We start from the raw sequence: 23,896 nt of genomic DNA, 5'->3' as shown, positions 1-23,896 counted from the left end.
AAAATATTTTCTCATTTTTCACTGAAAGTAATAAAACTAAATCCTATTCAAATGGGTGGCTCTTTTTCAACAGATACTCAGAAATGAATATAAAGGGTTTGGGGGTATTTTTTTAAATAAGCTCAAGGACGAGTTTTCCTTTTGAATATACAATCTTTGATTATGTGACAACAGATTTATATTCCAGCACGGTTTGGAAGTCTGGGAACCAGGAACAGACTAGCGGGGTTTATGGTGTTGAAAATCACAAGCACTTATACCATCAAATCTCAAAAATATTTATTAGGGTCACAGCTAGTAAGTGTCTGAGGCCAATTTTGAACTCCAGTCTTTTGATTTCAGATCCAGCACACACTCTTCTGTACCACCTTGTTACAGAGGATGAATACATATCACAATCTTAGAAAAGTGTCTGGAGTGCTCAGGCTCAGCAGAATCCAAGACTGATGCTAAGAATAAACAAGAAAATGTTTTAGGGTTTTGTTATTTTTACACTGGGGAAAAGAAAAGACTTCAGATAGGGATAAGGTGACTGCTCAGGGTGGATGGGGCAGTTATCACAACAAATGAAAGTGTGCAAATGTGCTGTCTTAGTTCCAGGACCAGGCTTCAGGTGCCATCTTGGCAGGTACTGAGTCTAACTAAGCAAGGCCCTTGGCATCTTAGTGTCTAGAACAGAGTCACCTGAGAATTCCCTTAATAAATAAAACCAAGCCAGCTGTTGCCCACCAAAACATAAAAGAAATGTAAAAATCAAGAGCTGTGATTTTAGATGGAGTGACATTACCCTTGGCCAGAGGTCACGGTGAGGAGTTAATTTGTTTGCAGCATAGTGAATTTAAAGAAGAGAAGTACCAAGCAAGGTTGCAAACATCAGTTATAGTTATATATGAATGCTAGACCAAGGCAACATTGTGCTGTAGGAGCATAAATTTTTGAGCTGTGAATGGAGACAAGAATAATTTGTGTATCAACAGGATTAGTTGGGCAGTAGTATGTAAGATCAACAGGAGGAAAAAGAGATTAGAAATAGAGAAGCTATTGCAGGAGTTCAGGTAAAAAGGTAATGGATCCAAGGATGGTGGTGTAGAGCAGATGGATGAAGACTCATTACTGTTGTGAAGATGAAATTCATGGATTTGTTTACTAACTGAATGTGTGAAATGAAGCTTGGGAGCACTGAAGATTAGAAAAATGTTGGTTCCAATAACAAATAGGAGAAATCAAGAAAAGAATATATTTTGGTGAAATGGTGATGAATTCAGTTTAAACTAGATTAACTTGAAATATCTGTGGAATGTACAGTGAGAAATTAAAGACAGTAATTTAGGAGGTCACTACAAGAAGGTGTGATAGAAAGATCAGTGAGTTGAGACCCCCCCCCACACTTCTAATTCTGACTGTCCATTTTCTCATTGGCCAGATACAGTTTATAATTGTTAATCTTGTTTGTTGTAAGGAGAAAAGAATTATACATTATAGGATCAGAGATTAAAAGTTAGAAGAGATATTAAATATGAAAAAACCCTTTGAAAAAAGTTTGAAATGTTTAAATATAGCTGGTAAAGTTATAAATAGTATTTGTAGTAGATAATATTTTTTGTAGATTTTTTGTAGATTTTTATTTATTTTGTATATTTATATTTCTGGGCAGAAAATATGTTTGTATATTACAGAGAACACTGTGTATATATTCAGGATATTTGTCGTTGTATTCTGGCTTGAACATCAAATATATGTGATTTTGGGCAATTTGTTTAACTACTTTGGGCCTTTAGTTCCTCATTTCAGTCAGACAATAAACCTGATTAAGCATTTTCTGAGTACCAGACACTGGGTTAAGTGCTGAAGGTTTAAAAAGGGAGGAAAGGTAAAAATATGATTACAATACCCAAGGACTCATATTCTAATGAGAAAGACAAACTGTAAATAATATGTCCAAAAAGGTGATATGCAGTGTAAATAGAAAGTAATCTTAGAACAAAGGAACTAGCATCAGGGGACTGTTAAAGGCTTATTGTCAAAGGTGGGGTGAAAACAAATTCTTTAAAGAAGCTAGAAAAGCCAAGATGTAAATATGACAGGAGGGAGTATTCTAGGTCATCACCAATGCAGGGAGTCAGAAGATGGAATGTCATGTAGGAATAACACGAAGTAGACCATAGCTGAATTGTAGACTTTGTAGAGAGGTAACATAGCTTATTGAGTTAGGTTGCTTTGGGTATGGGTTTGGATTTTTTCTTGAGGGAATAGGCTGATATAATCAAACCTGCAATTTCAGAAAATCATTTTGACAGATGAGTAGAAAATGAATTGGAATGAAGATTTTGAGCCTAGGTAATTAGGATAGTAGTGCCTTCTACAGTAATAGAACAGTTGGGAAGATAAGGATGATTTAAGTAGATATGAGTTCTGTTTTGAATATGTCGAATTTGAAATGTCTGCCAGATATCCAATTAGATATACTCAATAGGTAATTGGTAATGGAGCCCTGGAGCTCAGATCTAGGAATTATTTGCATAGAGGTGATAGTTGAATCAATAGGAGTTGATAAGATCTTGAAGTGAGAGTATAGAGGAAAAAGAGGAGAGAACCCAGGACAGAATTTTGGAGGAATCTCTTATAGTCTCATGATAGACATGACCTGGAATGAAGATCTAGTCAAAAGATACTGGAAAGGAGCAGTCATATAGGAAGAAGAAGAACCAGGAGAAAGCAATGTCATAAAAACCTAGAGAGGTAAGAGTATCCAGAAAAGATTGATCTATAGGACCAAGAAGTCTTAGAGAAGGATGAGGGTTGAGAAAATACCATTATGTTTGTCCAAATAAATACCACTGGTAACTTTTACAAAAGGAGCCACCAACCTATAGTAAAGCCAGATGCCAGATTGCAGAGGTTTTAAAAGTGAGTAAGAAGAGAGGAAGTGGATGCCTAGTGTAGATGTCTTTATAAAAAGAATTTTGTCAGGAAGCAGGGGGAGAGGAGAGATGTAAAATAATATAGATTGAAAACTGGTAGGAATGATAGAATCAAAAAATGAGTTTAGATTAGATGCCCTTTCAGTTTCCATCTCCAAGAAAATGGTCGTTACATAAAGGGAATAGTCACTACTTATGTAATCTTAATAAAATAAAATTGTGAATATCAATTACTATAACTTGAAAATGTTGAATGCAATCATAAAATAGAATTTGAAAATCAATACCTGAGGATCAGTTTTAGAAAGAGCTTTCAAAAATACATAATTTATATGGACAAATTGAGAAGGTATTTATTTAAAGGCTAATATCAGCATATTTAAAAGTCCTAATTTAAGAAACTGTTCACTAATCATGATATTTGAATTAGTTAGTCAAGATAAAATTTTATATTTTAGAAATGATCTTTTGTTTCTTAAATTCTCTTTCATACTTTGTATCTATTATATTGAGTTCAAAAATTTCAATGAGTGTTTGAGTCATAATAATGCATAAATAGGAAATTTATTATGGAAGTTTAATTTTTAGATTTAATTTTTCATCCTAGAGGTTCATGTCCTTATTATCCTGCAAAATGAATTATTTTAACTGAATATAGAGCTTTTGCTGATAAGACCAAACACTTCAGGGTTTTTAAAATCTTTTACAAAGATATTTTTAAATGTTAGAAAGGATGGTTGATTATTTTTTTATAGTAGTGGTATCAAATTAAAATTGAAATGGAGCTGCTTACTGACTTAGAAAACCACGAATTAACATTATCTAAATTGTTTTGAATTTTTATTTTGCTAAACATTTCCATTATATTGTTATTAAACCATTACATTTTAATCTGCTAGGACTATATTTAGGGATTTTGAAGATAGAAACTGAAATGATATATAGATAGAAAAACTCATGAAAGTCTTAGCTCACATTTGTTTATGGCAGAAATGGACAGTATTATAATAGAAATAGATAGTAGATCATGTGACATTTACCTGCAGTATCCTTTCCATGGGAAATGAGAGCAGAGTCTCTGTAGCTCTCTAGACTAGAAAATAAGAAAATTTGCACATTTTTCCATTCATCATCTAGTAATAAGGTAGAAATGCTTATAATATATTGTTATATACATTATTTATTACATAATATAATTATATTATAATTTTATTATATAATAATTTTATAGTGTATTGTATATTATAAAATACAGTCTCTGCTAACAAAGTGTCTGAGATTTTGCCACCCTCTACTTATAAAACAAATCTTTTGATAGATCTTTTGATTTAACCAATCTAAAGCAATAGATCTTTGTTGAATGCTTGCTATGTTCAAGGCACTATTTTGGGGCAGGAGGCGGTCAGGAGAGCAAGATAAGAAGATCCAGATTGTTCCCTTCAGAAGATTACAATGTAATTAAAAAAACAAAATGTAAACCTGTGCAAAATTAATACAGTGTTGTTAAAAAGCCCAATTTTAATCTCTTATCTGTTATCATGACAGCATCAAAATTTTTAAAAATTTGAAAATTAAGAGTTCAGAATCATAGTACATGTTATATGATTGCTAAATGATTTATATGGATGATTGTTTCTTCTTGAAGAACACTTGGAAACTACAAGTAAGGCAGAAATGTTCCCCTCGAAATACTGGTGGATGTGGGTGTGGATGGATGTGAGTGTGTGTGTTTTTCCCCTTCCCTCTCAGACTGTATTTCTTTAGTGTGGTCTGCATGAATTCCTGTTGCTGTTTATTCGGCTTCATCTTTTTCTGAGTTTTTAGGTTATTGATTTTAGAAAGGAAAAAAAAAACTTGGTTCAGGCCTCATCTTAACTATTGTTCAATTTCTTTGGTATAAGTAAGGAAAATACAATTCTTTTAAAAGTTTTTGGCTTGAATCTTTAAATCAGAGACCTAATATTTTCTGTGAACCATCCCTCCATTTACTTGGTCTTTTCTGATCCGGGGGGTATTGTATTGTGTATATACTTTTTGTTTATGTTAGTTTCATATCACTCATTTATTCACCAAGTAGAGCTTCACATATTTCCAGCAAGTGTGTCTCTGACTTAACATCTTAAGGAGAATTTTAGCCTTTTGAATTAAAGAGATGTTGAATTTCTCTTTTTGCTTTTGTCTTAGAATCTTTAGGATGATAAATGAAAATATTCCAGCATATTCTCTGTGTGTGTGTGTGTATACAATCCCATAACATATTATACTTGTACTTTTGTGATGTAAGCTCCCTAAGATTCTTTCTGATAAACATTTAATTCCTTGAAAAGTGTTATACTCTATATAACTAATGATAAAGAATTTCTTTTAAAAAAAAACCTCCCTTAAAAGTAGTATTTCTAAAGAATAACAAAGAAACACAGAAACAGATGACCTTGTTTTTTCCTTTCTTTTTTAGATCTCTATGGGTTAGTGCTGTTCCTTGGTATTGATCCATATTGGGTCAAACATTGGTGGGATCAACTCCTGTATCGTCCTTACTGCAGGAAAAATCCTCAACCCCTCTATGACCTTATTGCCAAGATAATGTGGAGGTCTGCAAAGAAAGATGTAATTGACCAAGTAAGTAAAATTGTAAAAAAAAAAAAAAATTAAGAACACACACACACACACACACACACACACACACACACTCACACACTTCTTGTAGAGAAAGATATTCCATGGAATATCCTGTTGCTTTTCATTCTCAGATCCAGATTCCCCCACAGACAGAAGATATTCACTGGCTTCACTTTTCTCCAGTGGAAAGGCATTTCTATCACCGTCAGCATGAGGTGTGTTGCCAGGATGCCTTGGCAAAGCTTAGAAAGATATCTGATTGGGCTCTGAAACTCAGCAGCCTGGACAGGAGGACCGTCACGTCTATTCTCTACCCGCTGTTGAGACTCAGACAGGCTTGCTGCCATCCACAAGCTGTTCGAGGAGAATTCTTGCCACTACAAAAAAGGTTTTACTTATAATTCCTTTACCCTGTTATTGATGATACTTAAATAACATTGACTCCTGATCACTCTAAGGGAAAAAATACAAAATGGATACTTCCTTATCTATACTTAGTCTCAAACACTCATACTACTTAGGAAAAGAAATGACTGGAAAATTCTACTGCACATCTCTTTATTGAAATATTTTTTATTTAATCTAGATACAAATTTTTTTTTTTTTTTGGTAATCTTTGCTATCTTGCTACATGAGCAAGTAACTTACTTATCTATGCATTCATTTCCATATCTGTAAAATAGACTTTTGCAAAGATGAAAATTTATTTATACAAGCAGTTTAAAAGTATAACATTCTATATATAGAATAAGTGTTAAGTATTATTGCTATTATAAATTTTTATATATTTGAATTCCCCAAAGCAACTGATGTTTATAATCGGTCATATCAAAATATACAGTTAAATGCAATAATAAACCATTTTCTTGATTATTGCAACTAGTAATTTTAAGAAAATACTGACCCAAAATAATTTCATTCTTTGCATTTATTTTAGTTTATCGAAATATACTGAGTTGGTAACTTTTGTTTTTAATGCCTTTAAGTTTTCAAAACTTAAAAGCAAGAGGAAAATTCGCTATAAGGCAGATAGACCTCTCTTCATATCAATACTTCACTATTCAAAATGACTAATAATTTGCACAGAAGGAGACACATAGAGTGTCCCGAATGGCTAAGTGTAGCTTTAAACTGTTAATATTTTTAAGAGTTTTAAAATTTTTAACTTTCAGGATATTTAATATTTTGATTGAAAATCTGAATTTTTGGCTTCTATAAACCAGAGATGTCAAACATATAGCCTGCTGGTAGTGTACAGCCCACCACATTCCCTAGTACATCCCAAATCAAAATAAATATAATTAGAAAACATTTAGCAAAATAAATAAAAATACAATGAAACATTGATAATATTAATATGTGTTTTTCTCAGTCAATATTCAGTCTGCAGTGACCCCTTGAATTTGATACCTTTGTTATAAACAATTTATTTTTTTCCTATGTTTAAGCTTACTATCGCATTAATGTAGCATTTGATTTAGAATGTAGATCTGTACACACACACATACATATACACAGATTTGTGTATGTAACACTATAGATAAAGAAACAAAGACAACAAGAAAGATAACATTTCCTGGGTTACCACAAAAATCAGTAGCATTATTGAAATTCAGTGCCAGTCCCTACTTTATGTAGTGCTGAGTACCTATCTGTTTGACAAGTGTAGCATTATAACTAGCTACACTTGTTATATAAAAGGTATTTGCGGTTTTTTTTTTGAGTACTCCTTATTTTTATTTGTCAGAAATTCTTCTCTATTTGTCTCTTAAGACATTTTCCCCACTGCAACTTCACGATGCATATTTTGTTGTCTTTCAAAAATAATTTTCCCTCTCCTACATCTTATGTTTCAAAAGAAGCCAAGGATTTGGAGCTGAGATAGACATTACAAATCATCTACTCAATCACCATTATTTTTCAGATGAAGATGCTGAGACAGAGAGAAGTAAAGCAATTTTCACCAGTGTTCCCCAAGTACTAGAAAAGACAACCAGAATCCCAACACTGGTCCTTGGAATCCAAATCCAGAACTTATCTACTCTGTCATATTACCTTCTATTCAAATAACTCAGTTCAATCCTGAGTCTAAATAGTTGTTCCTTTTCTGCTTTTATGAGGATCATATTATGAATTTCATTTCTCTGCCAAGTGTAGGGAACCCTTCATGCTCTTTAAATTTCCATACTATAGATTCTTGCTTAGTGATACTTTTGAGCCCTATAAAGTTGCCAGATAGCCTACAAATATTGTTACTTTCTCTTTAGAGCATTTATTTGATAGGCCTCCTATGGTAGTGCTACTGGTTAAAATAACTTGCTTTTTCCCCTTTGATTTTAAGAAGAAAGATGCGTAATAAAACAAACCAGAAATACCAGATTCCTTTAACTCTGGCTAAATATTACTTCTAAGGAAGTAACTGAATAGTTTTGTTTAAATATACATATTTGCTTTTGAGTGTACCAAGTGATAACTTAAATTTTGTTGATTTTTGAAGAGGGAAACATTTCCGACTTATTGTAGCTTAGATATAATAGTAGATTGGCAAAAAATTGTCTTTTTTTCCTGGATACTGGGGAGTGGGGAGGGCTGTTTTGTTAGATGCTCTATTCTGGATGTGATTGTGATTTATTACTTTCTGTGTTAATCCTGTCTACTGCTTCAGTAGACCATTCCTAGAATAGGCACAATATTTGACCTATCATTTCTGTGTACATATGTACAAACACCAACAAAACATTTTGTTCCCTAGTACCTTCTTTAATGAACCAGAGAATCAAGACTGAGTCAACAAAACTTATATTACATTATTTTCTTTGATAAAGAAGTCAAATCTTCTGTTGTTACCCAACAAAACTAGTAAAGCTTTATTGTACCTCTTCTTTTTGAAAGTTATGTGAAAGATAGCCTGTGAGCTGCAGCCATTGAATTGACAAGTTTTCTTTCCTCATTTCCCTTCCAGTATTCATATAGTTTAATTGCTTGCCATACTACTACAACTGAAAATATACTTGAGTGTTTTCTAAGTTTGACTACCCTCCTATTTCTTTCAGTACCATGACCATGGAGGAGTTGCTGACTTCATTGCAAAAGAAATGTCGAACTGAATGTGAAGAAGCACATCGGCAACTGGTTTGTGCTCTTAATGGCTTAGCTGGCATCCATATCATTAAAGGTAGAAACAGATTGCTTTGTTTATCTCTTATTCCCTTTAAAAAATTCTGAAGGAGACAAAGTGAAGCTTGGTACTTTAATAAGTTAGAAATTATTACAGATGTCTCCTTGTGCAGCCTATTTAAAAATCACTAATAAACTTTTATTACAGCTGGCACCATCAGACCTTGTGCTATTTAACTTAGAAAATATTATTGAATCTCAAAATAACTAAGGAACTGACCTTTTAATATTGGTGCAATATTTACCAATTGCATCTGATCATTGGTAAAAAATTACCAGAAGACAACAAACAAAAATGCTTCCTAATTAAACAGTTCCATTATTTTTACCTAGCTTTATAGTAACCTTAGCATAAGCTCCATGTCTCCTTCAACCATTTATCTTCTTTACCTGTTTTTTCTGGCTTATTCATGAGATTTAGGTTAGATTTTGAAGTTAATACCAAGTTTTTCTTTTCTTATTCTCCATCTCCCCAAAACAGCCTTTCCTTGATTCACATAATTTTTTTTATCAAAATGTTAAGTTAAATCAAAGGAAAATTTAGTTAGAAGAAAATCATGTGAAGTAGTATTTGACTAGATAAGAGTTTTAGACCTGGTGAAATGTAAATAAAATATATACATCAAACGTATCTCATGCCATTCATGTCTTCTAAACAAAGTTTTTGATATATCCTCAGGCACTAGACATAAAAACAATAAGCATTATGCAGAAAATTTTACTATTCCCTATTTTCCATAGGCAGATTTTAAAAAAAAATTCTTTTAACTCCAAAATAGTCTAGTAGTTTATATGCATCAGGCTACATATCCAGCTAGCAGATAATTTAGAAGATTTGATCTGAGCACCCTGAAGTGCAAGAAAAAGAACTCTTCAGGCATAAATTCATTTGGCCTTGTTAAAGAAACGGTTTAGGATCTCCTACCACCATCAGTGACCATAATACTTCTCTACTGTATTGCAAACAGGTATATACAGATGCCTTTATTAAGAATCTTTGAATTGGGAGAGCTGCAGAGGCCATCAAAGCCCTCCTACTGCTGAAGAAGACCTCCCTCATTCTTCCCAATAGTTACCTTTTGCTTATAGAACTCTAGGGAGATCTATACCTAACAAGACAATCCATACATTCCACCTTCAGATAGTTCTCATTGTTGTGAATCAGAATATATGGACAATTATTGTCATTCTTTTAATGGAATTAAAAAGGGGATGCTTTCCTTCCCTATCTTAAAATCTCATAGATAAAGTTGACTCAGGTATCTCAGGGAACACAAATAGATTTATAGAAATTAGAACAAAGTGACCACCCATTGCTTTGTTAAGTTCATAGAAAAATAAAGTTGGAGACATCTAAGATATCAACAAGAATTCCAGCCTATGCTCACCTTTACAAGCAGCTTGATCAAGATTTTATTTTTTAGAATTGATGGGTGGAAATGTTGTTTGGTGATTTTTAATTGTACACAACTCTTTGTAACCCCATTTTGACTTTTCTTGGCAAAGAGTGGAATGGTTTGCTGTTTCCTTCTTTAGCTCATTTTACAGTTGAAGAAATATAGCAAAATAAGATTAAGTGATTTTTCCCAGGGTCTTCATATATCTCATAAGTATATGAGGTTAGCTAGATTTGAACCCAAGTCTTCCTAACTCTATATCCCACACTCTTATCCTACCTTAAGTTTATGATATAAAATAAAAGTCAATACCAAGTGACTATTTAGTTGGAGATATCATCACAGTTATACGAGGAAGTAATTAGGACTTTCTAGCAAATGTAAAAAATAATTTTTCTTTTAAAATTAGAATTTTAACTGAAATGAGCACAAGCATCCATTACATTGAATATCATTTTCAGCTGATCTCAAAACAAAAAGTGGTGTAATTGAGATAGAAGCAAGCACGTGGAAATAATATTTCTCTAGTTCAAAACATCAAAGATGTATAATTTCATTGTTACAGATAACTTCCTCAACTAATGCAGATCATAGCCCTTTTGTAATTTTATGAGTCAGTCTTTGAAAGCTACTATGTTCAAAAATTTATCACTTTTCAGCCTCAAATCCTGTTTAGGTTGCCCTCTTAACCATAGATATGTGTTTCAAACCTTTCCAGCTTGGTAGGGTCTATCAGATCTTGTGATTTTACACAGTCTTTGAGAAACCAGACTTAGCTTCCTACCTCACTGAGGCATCAGAATAGTAATATAGTTGAAGAATAACTGCAAGTCAGATTTATATAATGCATTCTTCATAATAATAATGATAATAATAATCATGCTCACAAGTGCAAATCTTCATTTTATAGATAAGGAAATTGGGTTCTGAGAAGTTTTGACTTGTTCATGATCACACTATTTATAAAGATTTGAAATGGATTATAAACTCACATCTGACTCCAAGGCTGATACTCTCCTCGAAATGCCTGTCCTGGACAGATATGAAAATAAATAGAATACAAAATATGCCTTGAAATGTTTTTTTCTTCATTAAACATAATACAGTGTTGTGTTGTGAAATCTGTGACAGTAGGTGTCAAAATTCACATCTCAAAATATCTAAAGTAATTTGTCTCTTGTAGAATAGCAGAAAGATAAGAAATTTATAGTTCCTGGACTTGAAAAAGAGAGAGAGAGAGAGAATGTGAGTGTGTGTGTGTGTAAATTCATCATGTTACTTGAGTACCTAAACAGTTAAATGTTCTTTGCTTGACATTTCTTTTCCTTCTTCCCTTTTCCTTTTTACCTATTGAGAAAATTAAAAAAAAAAAAAAATAAGTCTATAATTGGAAGAAAAAGTAGATTATTTGATCTCTTAAAGTTTTTGGTAAATGGCAAGATCAGCATACCTCATAACGCTTATTTGTCTAATAATACGATTTCAGCATCTTCTGTTCCACTTGTTTTTCATTACTATGTTTTTATATAATAAAATTTCCTTTTTGTGAGTTAGAATCATAGTTAGTTATTGTCAAATATCAAAAGAAAACCACCCCAGAATGCTTCTCAGTTAAAGACACCTTTTTAAAATTCCATTTGTTTGAAAATGATGTGGTAAATGAAATAAGCTTAATATGGATTTGATGCTACATGTTTAATAGAGTTAATGTACTGGAAAACATACATAGATAGAATCACATGCTTTTTATAAGGATACTTGAAGGTTTTTTTTCTCTTCTAACTAATATTTAATGAAACTCTAAAATGAATTTGAAGTCTTACATTAGTCTGTTTATATGAAATGTAAATGTACATATATAAATATAACACAGGTATGTTCTGATGTCTTCATTAAATTGTGTGTTCTATTTTTGAATAATTTGGGTTTTACAGACATCCCATACTTGTGAATTCCAGTGAATAAAGCTGTAAACACAAGCATTGTATTAATTAGTTCTATTTAGTACCTTGTTTCAGGTTCTGGCCCAAAACATCAACTCTAATGAGTTAGCAGTTTGTAAAGATTCCAACACTCTGTGTCAAGTAAAATGAATTTGGAAATTTTAGTACCATCTGCTGGCTGGAAATAGGCAGTATTCTTAATTGGAATGTTTTTACTCAATTATATATTCTTGCAGAAATAAAGCGTATTAAATTACATGTTATAATAAATCAAGCTTAACTCTTTTTTGATTTTGATGCAGTCATTGTGCTTCCTTTAAAAAAATAACCATGTATATTAATTTATTGGAAATAATTTAGGATACTCTAGTTTTACTTGGAAATGCTGCCTAATTAAAGAAAGACTTCTTCAATAAAGAATGGTATAAATGCTTGTAGCATCCATGTGCCCTTTGAAGAAACTTCATCAGAAATCTATAGGAATTTAAACAAGAATGACTGATTTTGTAATTCCATCTTGAAATAGCATAATTATTGGGAGTTTATTATGCCTAAATTATCAAAGATTATCCATGTTTGTTTGTTTTGATTATTAGCCAAATGATCTTTATTCCCAAATTGAATAAGAATTGGATGACTAACATGTTTTGAAATTGCATCTTATTAAGAGGGAGAAACTCCTAAAGAAAGTAACTGCCGGAATTAGAGGGTTTTTTTTGAAAATTAAACAAGATGAAAATTAAATGTTTAGAAAATATTTAAAAGGACATTTTAAAAAACCCACCCAACTGTTTATATTAACAAGACTTTTAAAACTGAGTATTTAAAATGCTGTGGTTTTGTAAAAATCATGTGATGATAATGTTAGCAAAAAACAGAAGTTATGTGAGCTGTCTTCAGTTTTATACTTTGAATTTGCTTCCAAAAGCAACAAATAAGTGAGATTTCTCATTCAAATCACCAGATTAATCGCAATTTACCTAGAAATGATATATTAACATCAATTTGAGATGATACAACTATTTTTATTGAGTGTTTGAAAAAGAAATCATTTTTAACTCTTTGTGAGTTCTCTTGACAGAAATGATAGTCTTAAGTTTTAAGCTATATAACTAATGATAAGGTAATTTGAACTCTTAAAATAATTCTTAAATTATTTTTCTGCCACTTTTGCATGCTTTAGTAAGAGCATATTGCAAAAAAATCTAATAAAATGTCTGACTTAGTATAATTAAATCAAGTTAAAACTGATTTATTACCACCTACTATTATTTCAAATACATTATAAGTTCTTCCCCCTATTATTTTAGCATCCAATACCAGTGACATTCGTTAAAATTAATTCCAGGTTATCATTGTATTTTTTTTTATCACTTATGTCATTAAAAGCTAGGTAGAAAAAAAAAATTTGAACTGTTTAACTTATCTTATCAGTATCATTTGTTTTGTTGTGTTCCCTGAAATTTTTAAAAAAGATCTTTTTTTTCTTACTTTTAAAGTAAAACCCTCTCCAAACAAAAATAAATCCTGAGAGGATTTATGTTTTAGTTTAAGATTCAATTAAATGCTCTCTGAAACTCCTTAAACTCCAGGAGTCTATGCAGTTTCCTTTAAAATAATGAATACTAATTCCAGATAAAGGATGAAGAATCACCAAGATGACAATTAAATTTAGTAATATAATTGGATTTAAAATAAATTATTTTTAAAAATAAATAATAAATATTAAATTACAACATTTACAGGAAGTTCCATTTATTTATTTACCAGAAAGTTTTAAGGAAAGTTTTAGTATATAAAAATATGTATTTTTGGCTTTAAATAAACTTTAATTCTTCAGATGAATATGCCCAAGCAGTGGACCTGTACAGAGAAGTATTACGTTCATCTGAGGAACACAAAGATAAACTCAAAACTGATTCATTACAAGTGAGTAAATATTTAGCAATTTTATTTGGAACTTTTTCTTTTCTTTTTTTAATAAGGATCCCTGGATGTTTGAAATGACTTTGTGAATATCAGTAAATGTCACTGAAGAGCAACAGAACATTTCACATAAGATTTATTTAAAAAACAACAATTCACCCAAGAATATCTTAATACTTTCCTTTTGATAATAGGAATAGCTAAAGATGTTTTATAAAGTTTTATTGTTTTATTCCAAACCAAATTTAAAGTTTTATATGTTTTATAAATCATACATTCTTATTTCATTGTCACAGTAACCCTATAAGTTAAGTAATATAAGCTTTATTATCCCTGTTTTAAGAATGAGGAAATAAAGAGAGATTGATTTACCAAAAGTTGTCCACTTAGTAAACCTTGGCAGTGATACGAATTCAGATCCATTTCTTTTTACTGTTAATCTTACGTTTATTCCTCTTCGTTCCAGAATCTTACATAACATAGAAGAATATTGCCTACTGCCAATTTCACTAACGTGAAGCTTTAGTAAACATGTAGGCATGCTGACACCACACAAATATGATAGAAAGGTGACTTCTACAGCCTTTTCATGAAAGAGAATACAGTATTTCAGAAGATAGACACTAAAATTCTATTGCATTTTTTTTTTGTACATGTAGAGACTTCATTCTACACACAATCTGATGGAATTATTATTAGCCAAGCACCCAGGAATACCTCCTACCTTGAGAGATGGAAAACTTCAGGAAGAGGTAATTATTATTCACTCTAGAAGAGTGAAATTTTCAGACTTTATGCTTTTTTATAATTGATATTTTTAAGTGCATGCAACATTTCAGAATGAATGTGACCATAGCTAGCCTGCTACCTTTACTGTTTATAACCTTCCCAGAAGTGAATTAAATGAAGAATGTCAGCACCTGTAATTATTTTTTTTCTCTTGAGCTATGTACCATTTGCTTATGTAAAAGAAATAATAGATAATCTGATTTTTAGTAGCCAATTGCATGGTTGGGAAATAAGCAGTAAATAAAGGAATTATAAAGGTATAGCTGTAAAAGATTTGGTTTAGGGAGAGGATCTTTTAAAAAATATTTTTAAAATGTTTAGTATACCGGGGCAAGAAACATTGTAAAGGGGTTAACTCTTATCTTTCCTACTTGTCATTTTCCCTTTTGTCTCCATGCCCCATACCAAATGTACCAGTTGTTATAAGTTGCAACAACTGGTACTTCACCCCTTCTTCCCCTCTCCCCCTACTCTAACCTTGTAAGAACTCTTATTAGTAATACAGTCTCTTCACATATCACTAAGGAAAGTTGAAAAGTTCCTTTCCAACTGTGATGACCGCTGGATACCTTAGAATCAGCCTGAGTCAAGATAAGAAAAAGTCCTTACTCTTTATTCTTGGTCTTTAGAGGTGGGATTGAATTGGATGGAAGCAGAATCTCCGGGACCTTCCTTCTTCCTCTCCCGCCCAGAAGTGACCCTGGCTAGTCTTACTCCACCCCCTTGTCCCTCCTACAATTCTCTGTATACACCAATTATGGAGCCAGCACAGGATAGTGGAAAGGGCCATTTTCCAAGCATATGCTAATAGAGTATTGTCCAATTGGTAATTAACCTTAATTGCTCCAACCAGCTTCAGTTCATCAACTCAAGAGTTTCAGCCCTTTACATCCAACTCTAAATCTATGATCCTAGCCTAACTTGTCACCCAATAGAGGGATCTTTTTTCAAGTACCTGACATTTACTCAAATTCCTTTTAAATAGTTGTAGTGGCAGAAAGAACCCACTATTCATTGTGAGAGTTTAGTGTATTGTTGTATAGCTTTAAAGTTCAATAAATAATCATGTTGCAAATGTTGAGTTTGAAAAAAGGAATACAAATAGAGAACAAGAAGAGGAGTAAAGATGTAAATATATATATATATATATATATATATATATATATATATATATATATGCTAGAATACATGTTTAAGCTAAGTAGCTAATTAGTATCTGTCATAGAAATGTTCTTAAAATATCCTACAAAATTGTTTTCAAGCTCTTGAATGAAAGTCTTTTGATTTTTATATTCAGGCTGAACAACTTAGACAGCATTACATGAGTAAGTCCAATGCAGAAGTTGCAGAAGCCCATCAAGCTTTACAGCCAGTTTTGCAGACCATACGTGAACTTCAGAGGAAGGCAAGCTACATTATTATTTTAGTTTAATTAATTTAAGTCACTGTTTGACTAGGTAGTCTGTATGCATGATTATTTTGGGGATTCTATTGGACATCATTGTTTTTCGATTGTTCTATAGTATTTAGTTTGAATCCCAGATCTGCCAGTTTCCATGGATGACAATATTTGCTTTTGTTTTTTTGTAGGATGTTTATGTGGCAAAGGCCTTAGCAATTATATTATGAATTTTACCTGAATATTATCTGAAATGTGATGCCATAAGTTCATTTAACATATTGGGTTGTAAAATTGTATGTATTTGAGTTTTCTAAGAGTTGAATCCCCAGCATTTTGACACATTTTTAAATTGAGATTTAATAATTTCCAAAGAGATATTTTAGGGTTGGCAAAACAATAATGTCGTATATGATTTGAGGTGAAACAAGAATATCTTGCCCTTTTTAAAATTTCCATTTTGTAAAATAAGTAAAAAATAGAAGTCTTAGGTAAACAACTGCTTCTTATTCTTTAAGTTTTGAGTCACTTCTAAAGTTTCTAAACCAAACATTTTGCACTTTTATGAATATTTTCATAAGGTTATCTTAGATTATATGTTACTTAAAAATCTAGGTATGCCACTGATATTAAATGGTTAGAAATATTGCCTTTCACTTGGCTCTTTTCAACAATGAAGTGATTCAGGCCAATTCCAGTAGACTTGTGATAGAGCCATCTGTATCCAAGAGAGGATTGTGGGGACTGAATATGGATCACAATATAGTATTTTCACCTTTGTTGTTGTTTTACTTTTTGATGTGGTTTTTCTTTTGCAGTATGATAAATGTGAAAAGTGCTTAGAAGAGTTGCACATGTTTAATCTATATTGAATTACATGCTATTTGAGGAGGAGAGGGAGGGAGGGAGAAAAATATGGAACACAAGGTTTTACAAGGGTGAATGTTGAAAACTATCTTTGCATATATTTTGAAAGATAAAAAAAAAATTTTTTTAATTGCTTTTCTTATAGCTAGTAGAAGGACCATAGATTCACAGAATCAAATAATTGCCCCTTAATATTTCAGAAACAATGGCATAATATTTTATTATAATTTCATTATATATATGAACGGTAAATATTCATGTATCCAGAATGCTTGAAAAGTAGTCTGTTCTTTTTGGTTTTTTATGTATTTATTTAAAATAAATCCAAAACAAGAAAAAAACAAAATAGAGAAAGGCAGTAAAAGAAGAAGAAAAAAAACCTACAGAACATTGCCATGTGCCCAGTAGAACATTGGAGAATATTCAAAATATGTAACAATAAATTTCTGTTTCAAGAAAGCATGTATAATAATATTAGACATTGTATTCATAACTGTCCATCTTTGCTTCCTTATAAGTTTTCTTTTGTTTTCTTCTGTGCCCTTTTTTTTTTCATTCTTCCCCCCCCCCCTTTCCTGGCCCCCATTTTCCTCAAGTAGGCTGTAGTTAAATACTAATATATTTATGTTTGCATACATATACACATACTTATATATGCATACACATACATCTAAAACAGTTTTTATATGATTTGCATATATACAGATTTTTCTTGTTTCCTATCTTTGCTTGCCTTGCTATCTTAACCTTCCTACTGCAACCCCCTCCCCCATGGGTCCATTCCTTATCTTCTCCTCCCCTCACTGTTTTCTTCCTTCTTTATCTCATTTCTATTAATTTAGTGTATTTTTTTTATATAGTTTAAGCAACTATTTTTTCAAGGCATAATTATAATGTCGTTGTTTAGTCAGGTTAGTCATGTCTGACTATTATAAAATCCTGTTTAGAATGTTCTTTGCAAAGATACTAGAGTAGTTTGCCAATTCCTTCTCCATCTCATTGAACACATGAGGAAACTAAGGCAAACAAGATTAAATGACTTGCCTAGGCTCACACAGCTAATAAGTAACTGAAGCCAAATTTGAATTCAGGTCTTCCTAAGTCCAGAAACCTGTCCATTACATCATCTACCTGCCCAATATTTATGTATCAATGAAAAATTTTTAAGTGCTTAGCTGTTAGGAATCCAGGATAGAGTACTGAACCAGGAAAAAGGAAAATGTAAGTTCAGTTCAGTCTCAAACCCTTATTGGCTCTTGGCTGGGCAAGTCACTTAACCTCTGTTTACTTCAGTTTCCCTATGTATAAGATGGGGATAATAGCAGCACCTAATTTCAAGGTATGATAAAATGAGACAATGTCTGTAAAGCACTTTGCAAATAGAAATGTTAGCTATTATCATTATTTACATTATCATTTGAATCTTACAATAACTGTATGAGGTAGCTACTGTGATTATTATTAGTCTTCCTATTTTACAGATGAGAAAACTGAAGCTGAGAGGTTAAGTGTCTTGCCTAGCTTACACAATTAGTAAAAGTCAGAATTGGCATATGAACCCAGATTTTCAGACTCCAAGTCTATCACTTTTTCCATTCTTCTGTGTTGCCTCATAGTGCATTTATCTTTGTTTTTTCCCATAGGCAGAAAAGTTCCTTGAGCTTTTGTCTTTTGTCCTTTCCTTGTAACTTTCACATTACTTAGCATAGTGCTTGCCTTAGAGTAGACACTCAATAAATATTAATTTAATGATTATATATCTGTGGGTTTTTTTCCCCTTATAGATACATTCAGGCTCACCTTGGTGGCTAGATGTGATCCAATCAGCAATACAATATGCTATTGATGAGGAGCTTGTTCAGCGTGTACAGAATGAAATAACCAGCAACTACAAGCAACAAACAAGTAAACTTTCCATGGCAGAGAAGTAAGAAACATAGCATAGATAAGAAAAGGAAAGAAATCCAACTTAGTATATGTTAGGTTCCATTATCTCTGAGATGAGACTTCTTAACTTATTTATCCTTGTACTGCTCTGAGCACCTCAGAAAGTACTACCTATAAGTATTCAGTATCTCTCTAAGAGAGGTAGTGTGACATGGTGAAGAGTGAGCTGGCCAATAAGTGAGGAAGATGTTCGTTTCATTTGGACTTACACTGACTGAGGACTGAAAAAATTATTTAATCTTTCAGTATCCTAGCAAAACTTTTAAGGTTCCAAATTTCAGAGTAATTGCCCATATTCAGAGTTCGTTAAATCAGTGAAATCACAGATGTGTTCCAAAAAAGTAATATGGATAGGAATTGACCTATGATTTCACTGATATAAGGAGCCTCCCAGAAGAACAAACTTCTTAGACCAAGGCAGATTGATGTCTTCTCTGCAGCTTGTGATCTTAGAGAGTTGCCTAGATCACTGAGAGAGTATCTTACTTGCCAGATTACCATAGTTGTCAGAGACAAAATTTGAACCCAAGGCTTCTTGACTTCAAGGCTCTGTTCACAGCTCCAGTCTGTCTCAAAATATTGCTTCTTTTGTACAAGGCAAAGTTTTGTTTTATGCTTCTCTTATGTTTGTTGTAATCAAGCTGTCTTTGAACTGTATTTTGGGAACTCCTCTCTTGTCCTGCACCATCTTGCTGTCAGTGTTCTACTTCCTTCTGGTAATGTGCTCACTTCACACATAATTCACTTTTCATCCTTGCCCATTGACTGCCTAGATTTCCTTCCAAGGAAGAAAATAAGCATTTGTTAAGTGCCTATTACATGCCAGGCACTATGCTAAGCACTTGATAAATATTATCTCAATTGATCTTCACAACAACTCTATGAGATGCTATTATTTTCCCAGTCTTAACAAATAAGAAAATAGAGGCACACAGATCGGGTAATTTGCCGAGGGTCACAAAGCTAATAAATATATGAAGCCAGATTTGAAGTAAGGTTTTCCCTCTTTCTTCCCAGTGCTCTATCCCCTGTGTAACCATTATCACATTTCACTTTACCCCATTTTCTCAATGTGTATGTCCTTTCCTAGGAATATATCAGTCTCTTGCATCATTTCTTGCAATATAAGAGAGTCTAGAGATTTATTCTTATTGATATTGTTAATAGATAATAATGAGTTCCCTCTCTCATCACAACCCCATTTTAATAAAAATCTTCATTCCTTCATTCAAAAATGTAAGCAATTAGTAAGCTAAGTCCTATGAGATACCTATTGGAAAAAGCCATTTTAGTATATTATAATTTTCAGTGTCACTCCCCTAGATATTAAACATAAAGTCTCTTTCACCTCCACATCAGTGAAGGGTTCAAAATTCCAAGGTAAGGAGTATGTACTTTTTTCTAGGGGCAACAAGAAGCCACTGAAAATTCAAAGTTGTTCGTCTTATCATTGCACTAGTTTTCAGAGACAAAATCATGGGAAGTTTTTCCTATGATGAGTGATTATCACTCATCCTTTTTAAAATAAATGTTTGTTTTATAATTATAGGATCTGAGAAAAGAGTATACACCTAAGTGTATACTAGTGAAGAGTTATTTTGTAAACATGGTTTTGTTAATATCGTTCAATTTTGAGAGTCATCAAGCAGGCACTGTATTAAGCAACAAGGATACAAATGAGGAGAAAAATCAGTTCCTGCCCACAAAAGCCATACATTCTAATCGAGGAGAGACAAAAAGTAAATAATTAAATATGTAGAAGATAGAGACAGAGTAGATGATGATTATACAAAAGGGGATGACATTACCAACTGGAAGGGAGCAGCTTTCTGCTGAAGGTGAGATTTGATCTGAGCCTTGAAGAGAGCCAGAGAATCTAGGAAGCAAAATAGAGTTATGCATGGTAGACCTGGGGGAAGAGGGAGCAAGAATAGAGAAGACATGATGATGGGAGGTAAAATGTTATATTGGAGGAGCTACAAATGGTCCAGCGTAGCTGGATCACAGAGTATATGAAAGGGGAAGAATAAAATAAGTTAAGTCTGGAAAGGTAGAAAACGAATTCAAATATTAGACAAAGCACTGAATATTTGATCATGGAAGGTGGATGTGATAGGGAGCCCCAGACTTACACTACAAAATAACTACCATGGCACCTGAGGAGAGGATGTATTAGAGTGGAGAAGAGACTTGACCAGGGTGACAGAGCAGTGTCTCTCAAAGTATGGTTCCTGGAGGTTTCTGAAACTTTCAGAAGGTCTATAAATTCAAAATTAGTTCTTATTTCTAATATTGTAAATACCTAAAATATAAATCATATTAACAAAAGCTTTTTGGATAGAACCTCAATAATTTTTAATAGACTGATAATAAAAGTTTTAGAACCACTGAGTTAGGAGATATTTCAGTATCTTAGAAGGGAGCAAAGATCAAATCACTTGAACATATAAATATTTAAGAGAACATATCTGAAATGACTTTACTTTTTATCAGTCATAAAGTTTCATATGTGAAGACAGAAATATGCTTCTAGTATAGCAAAAAATAGATTCCTCTTTTTGCGCTCAAGACATCTCTAAACAAATTCTGTAGTTTGCATATACTAGAAAATTCTGGGATTGGCATGTAGCATAAAATGGAAATGTAAGACACCTTTTGTTGTTGTTGATTATTTTTTTATCTTGAGGAGTTTACAGTTTTGGTAAACAATCAAAATTTACACATGAAACAAAGAATAAGATAAGGATTTATTTAAATATAATTGAATGTCAACATATGTAATGTAATTGGTAACTGTTTTGAAAAGTCAGAAAAGTGGAAAACCACTAGAGTTAAGTGAATAATGAAGGAAATGGAATTCAAAATGGGCCTTAAAAGTGTTATCGGATATGGAATGCAGAATAGAGAAGGTTAAAAATATTAAAATCTTTAATCTCTTCATGCCAGATTTATTAGACTTAAACTTTCAAAAAGATTGTTTTTTTCTTTCTTGTTCGCAACTTTCTGGATTTCTTTCCTATCTCATTTATATCCATAGCTGCTGTTGCGCATCTACTTTTCTTGCCTGTTTGTATTGCCATTAGTATTTTATCTTCATGAAAAGATTTCACTTTTTTCATCTTCTAGCTTTTCAGTCTTTACATAAATGAATAAGAAAATTGCCTAGAAGCAGAAAAATTAGTAGGAAATAGTATAGTCAAGTTGTCAAACACACAACACCCTGGAATACAGGAGACTCAACATAACTAGGGAAGTTTTAACAAAATAAAAATACAATAGAATGTAGATAATATTATAATGTGGTTTTCTAAGTTAATATGGGGTCCACAAGGATTCTTATGTGTAATTTCTTAGTGTTTATTTGAGTTGACAGCACTATTGTAGGCCATTTATTTTTTATGATCTTTTTGTCCTCTCATAAATGTGTGGGAGGGATGATACATCAAAGAATAGAATGTGCTTGTCTGATAGATCCAAAGCTTCTTCAGGGTAAGAACTGGTTTTTGTTTCAGCTTTGTATCACTGATGTCTAGTACATGATCTGAACTTAAGAATTTTTGTTGAATTAAATTGAAAATTGTGTGTTTTTTAAACATGGGACTTTTTAAACATAGATGACAGTATTTTTTTTTTTGCTACTAGTATGTTGTTATGCACATATGCATTCCATATGTCAAATGGTAGATATAAATAGATACTTTCAGAATGCCAGGTGTTTAGAAAGGCTTCATACTACAGGATTTCTGGGTGAAATTTCACAGCATCTCTGATGCTCCTATAATGTTTTGTTTGCAACCATTGCCTGATCTGCTGTGTGTTTCATCGTTGGTGGTGGTGGTAGTGGTATTACACTTGTTGCTCTTGTTGGGGATCAGGTTCCGGGACTGCAGAGGTCTTCAGTATTTACTCACAACACAAATGGAAGAGTTGAAGAAATTCCAAAAACTAGTAAGAGAGGCTGTGAAGAACCTGGAGGGACCTCCATCCCGTGATGTCATTGAGGCTGCCACAATCTGCCACCTTCGACCTGTCAGACTGCCCCTCAACAAGTAGGTGAAAGAAGAAAGTATGTATAGAAGTGTCACACTTAGGTCTTAGATTTCTTTTGATAGAATAAGTGACTAAAGCAGTGAAACTTTTTCATTTGGTTTTAGAAAGAAAAGTAAACTTCATATTAATCTTTTTTTTTTTAAGTAAACCTTAAACACTCCACTTTCAACCTGTAATTTGCATTCATTTTTCCTCCACAAAATAGTTGAAAATTTAATGTATGTGTGTGTTCCTAAAGTGAACAAGTGGATCTCAAAGTACCCAACACTCTGCTGTAAATTACCTGATTGCTAGTTACAGTTGAAAATGTTTTTCTTAGTCATCTCTTTTTTTCCAGCTGCGTCTTTTGTAAAGCTGATGAATTGTTCACAGAATATGAGTCGAAGCTATTTTCTCACACGTAAGTTCTCCAATTGCTTATTTCCCATTGGGAAAATGAAACATCTTATGGGGTATAGTGTTTTGAGTCTGAGATTATATTTTCTTCATAATGATCATGCTTCCAAGTGTTTTGCTAGAAAATTAACCATTGGAAGAAAGGGATTGACAGTAATGTTTATAAGTTATTGTTTTCCCCCCATGTATATACAGGCAATATCATATGTGTGCATACACACACACACACACACACACACACACACACAATATTATACATTATAGGCACATACATAATATTTTAAAAATCTTTAACAATAGACAATTTTATTGACAATATAAGGATGACCAATAAAAAAAAGTTTTAATGTATAGCTTTCTTTTTACTTTTAAGTGGTGTAGATTAAACTTGAAAGAGCAATCCCAGCAATACATCACCTGCTATTTAAACATTTTTTCATCAACTAAAGAGGTGAAGATAAAATT

At 32.4% G+C, this 23,896-nt stretch overlaps 1 protein-coding gene and 1 long non-coding RNA gene across 2 annotated transcripts in view; one reads left to right on the top strand and one right to left on the bottom strand.

Annotated features, from left to right (window-relative positions):
- SHPRH (SNF2 histone linker PHD RING helicase) overlaps positions 1-23,896 on the top strand; it is a 99,292-nt gene that overhangs the window by 35,059 nt on the left and 40,337 nt on the right. The window contains exons 12-20 of the mRNA XM_051997907.1: positions 5,377-5,540; positions 5,672-5,928; positions 8,594-8,715; positions 13,898-13,986; positions 14,643-14,735; positions 16,070-16,177; positions 18,823-18,965; positions 22,861-23,034; positions 23,373-23,435. Of these exons, the coding sequence (XP_051853867.1) occupies positions 5,377-5,540; positions 5,672-5,928; positions 8,594-8,715; positions 13,898-13,986; positions 14,643-14,735; positions 16,070-16,177; positions 18,823-18,965; positions 22,861-23,034; positions 23,373-23,435 (1,213 nt within the window). The remainder of the gene's footprint in view (positions 1-5,376; positions 5,541-5,671; positions 5,929-8,593; positions 8,716-13,897; positions 13,987-14,642; positions 14,736-16,069; positions 16,178-18,822; positions 18,966-22,860; positions 23,035-23,372; positions 23,436-23,896) is intronic.
- On the bottom strand, positions 265-15,482 carry LOC127562299 (uncharacterized). The gene is made up of 4 exons (XR_007953649.1): positions 15,382-15,482; positions 5,353-5,514; positions 3,962-4,014; positions 265-449 (listed from the first exon to the last, which is right to left on the bottom strand). It is a non-coding gene; the product is annotated as an uncharacterized LOC127562299 (long non-coding RNA).

The sequence above is a fragment of the Antechinus flavipes genome, chromosome 4 (genome assembly GCF_016432865.1).
Source record: "Antechinus flavipes isolate AdamAnt ecotype Samford, QLD, Australia chromosome 4, AdamAnt_v2, whole genome shotgun sequence".
Taxonomy (NCBI): domain Eukaryota; kingdom Metazoa; phylum Chordata; class Mammalia; order Dasyuromorphia; family Dasyuridae; genus Antechinus; species Antechinus flavipes.
Note: the sequence above shows the minus strand (reverse complement) of the source record. Positions and strands in the feature narration are given on the sequence as shown.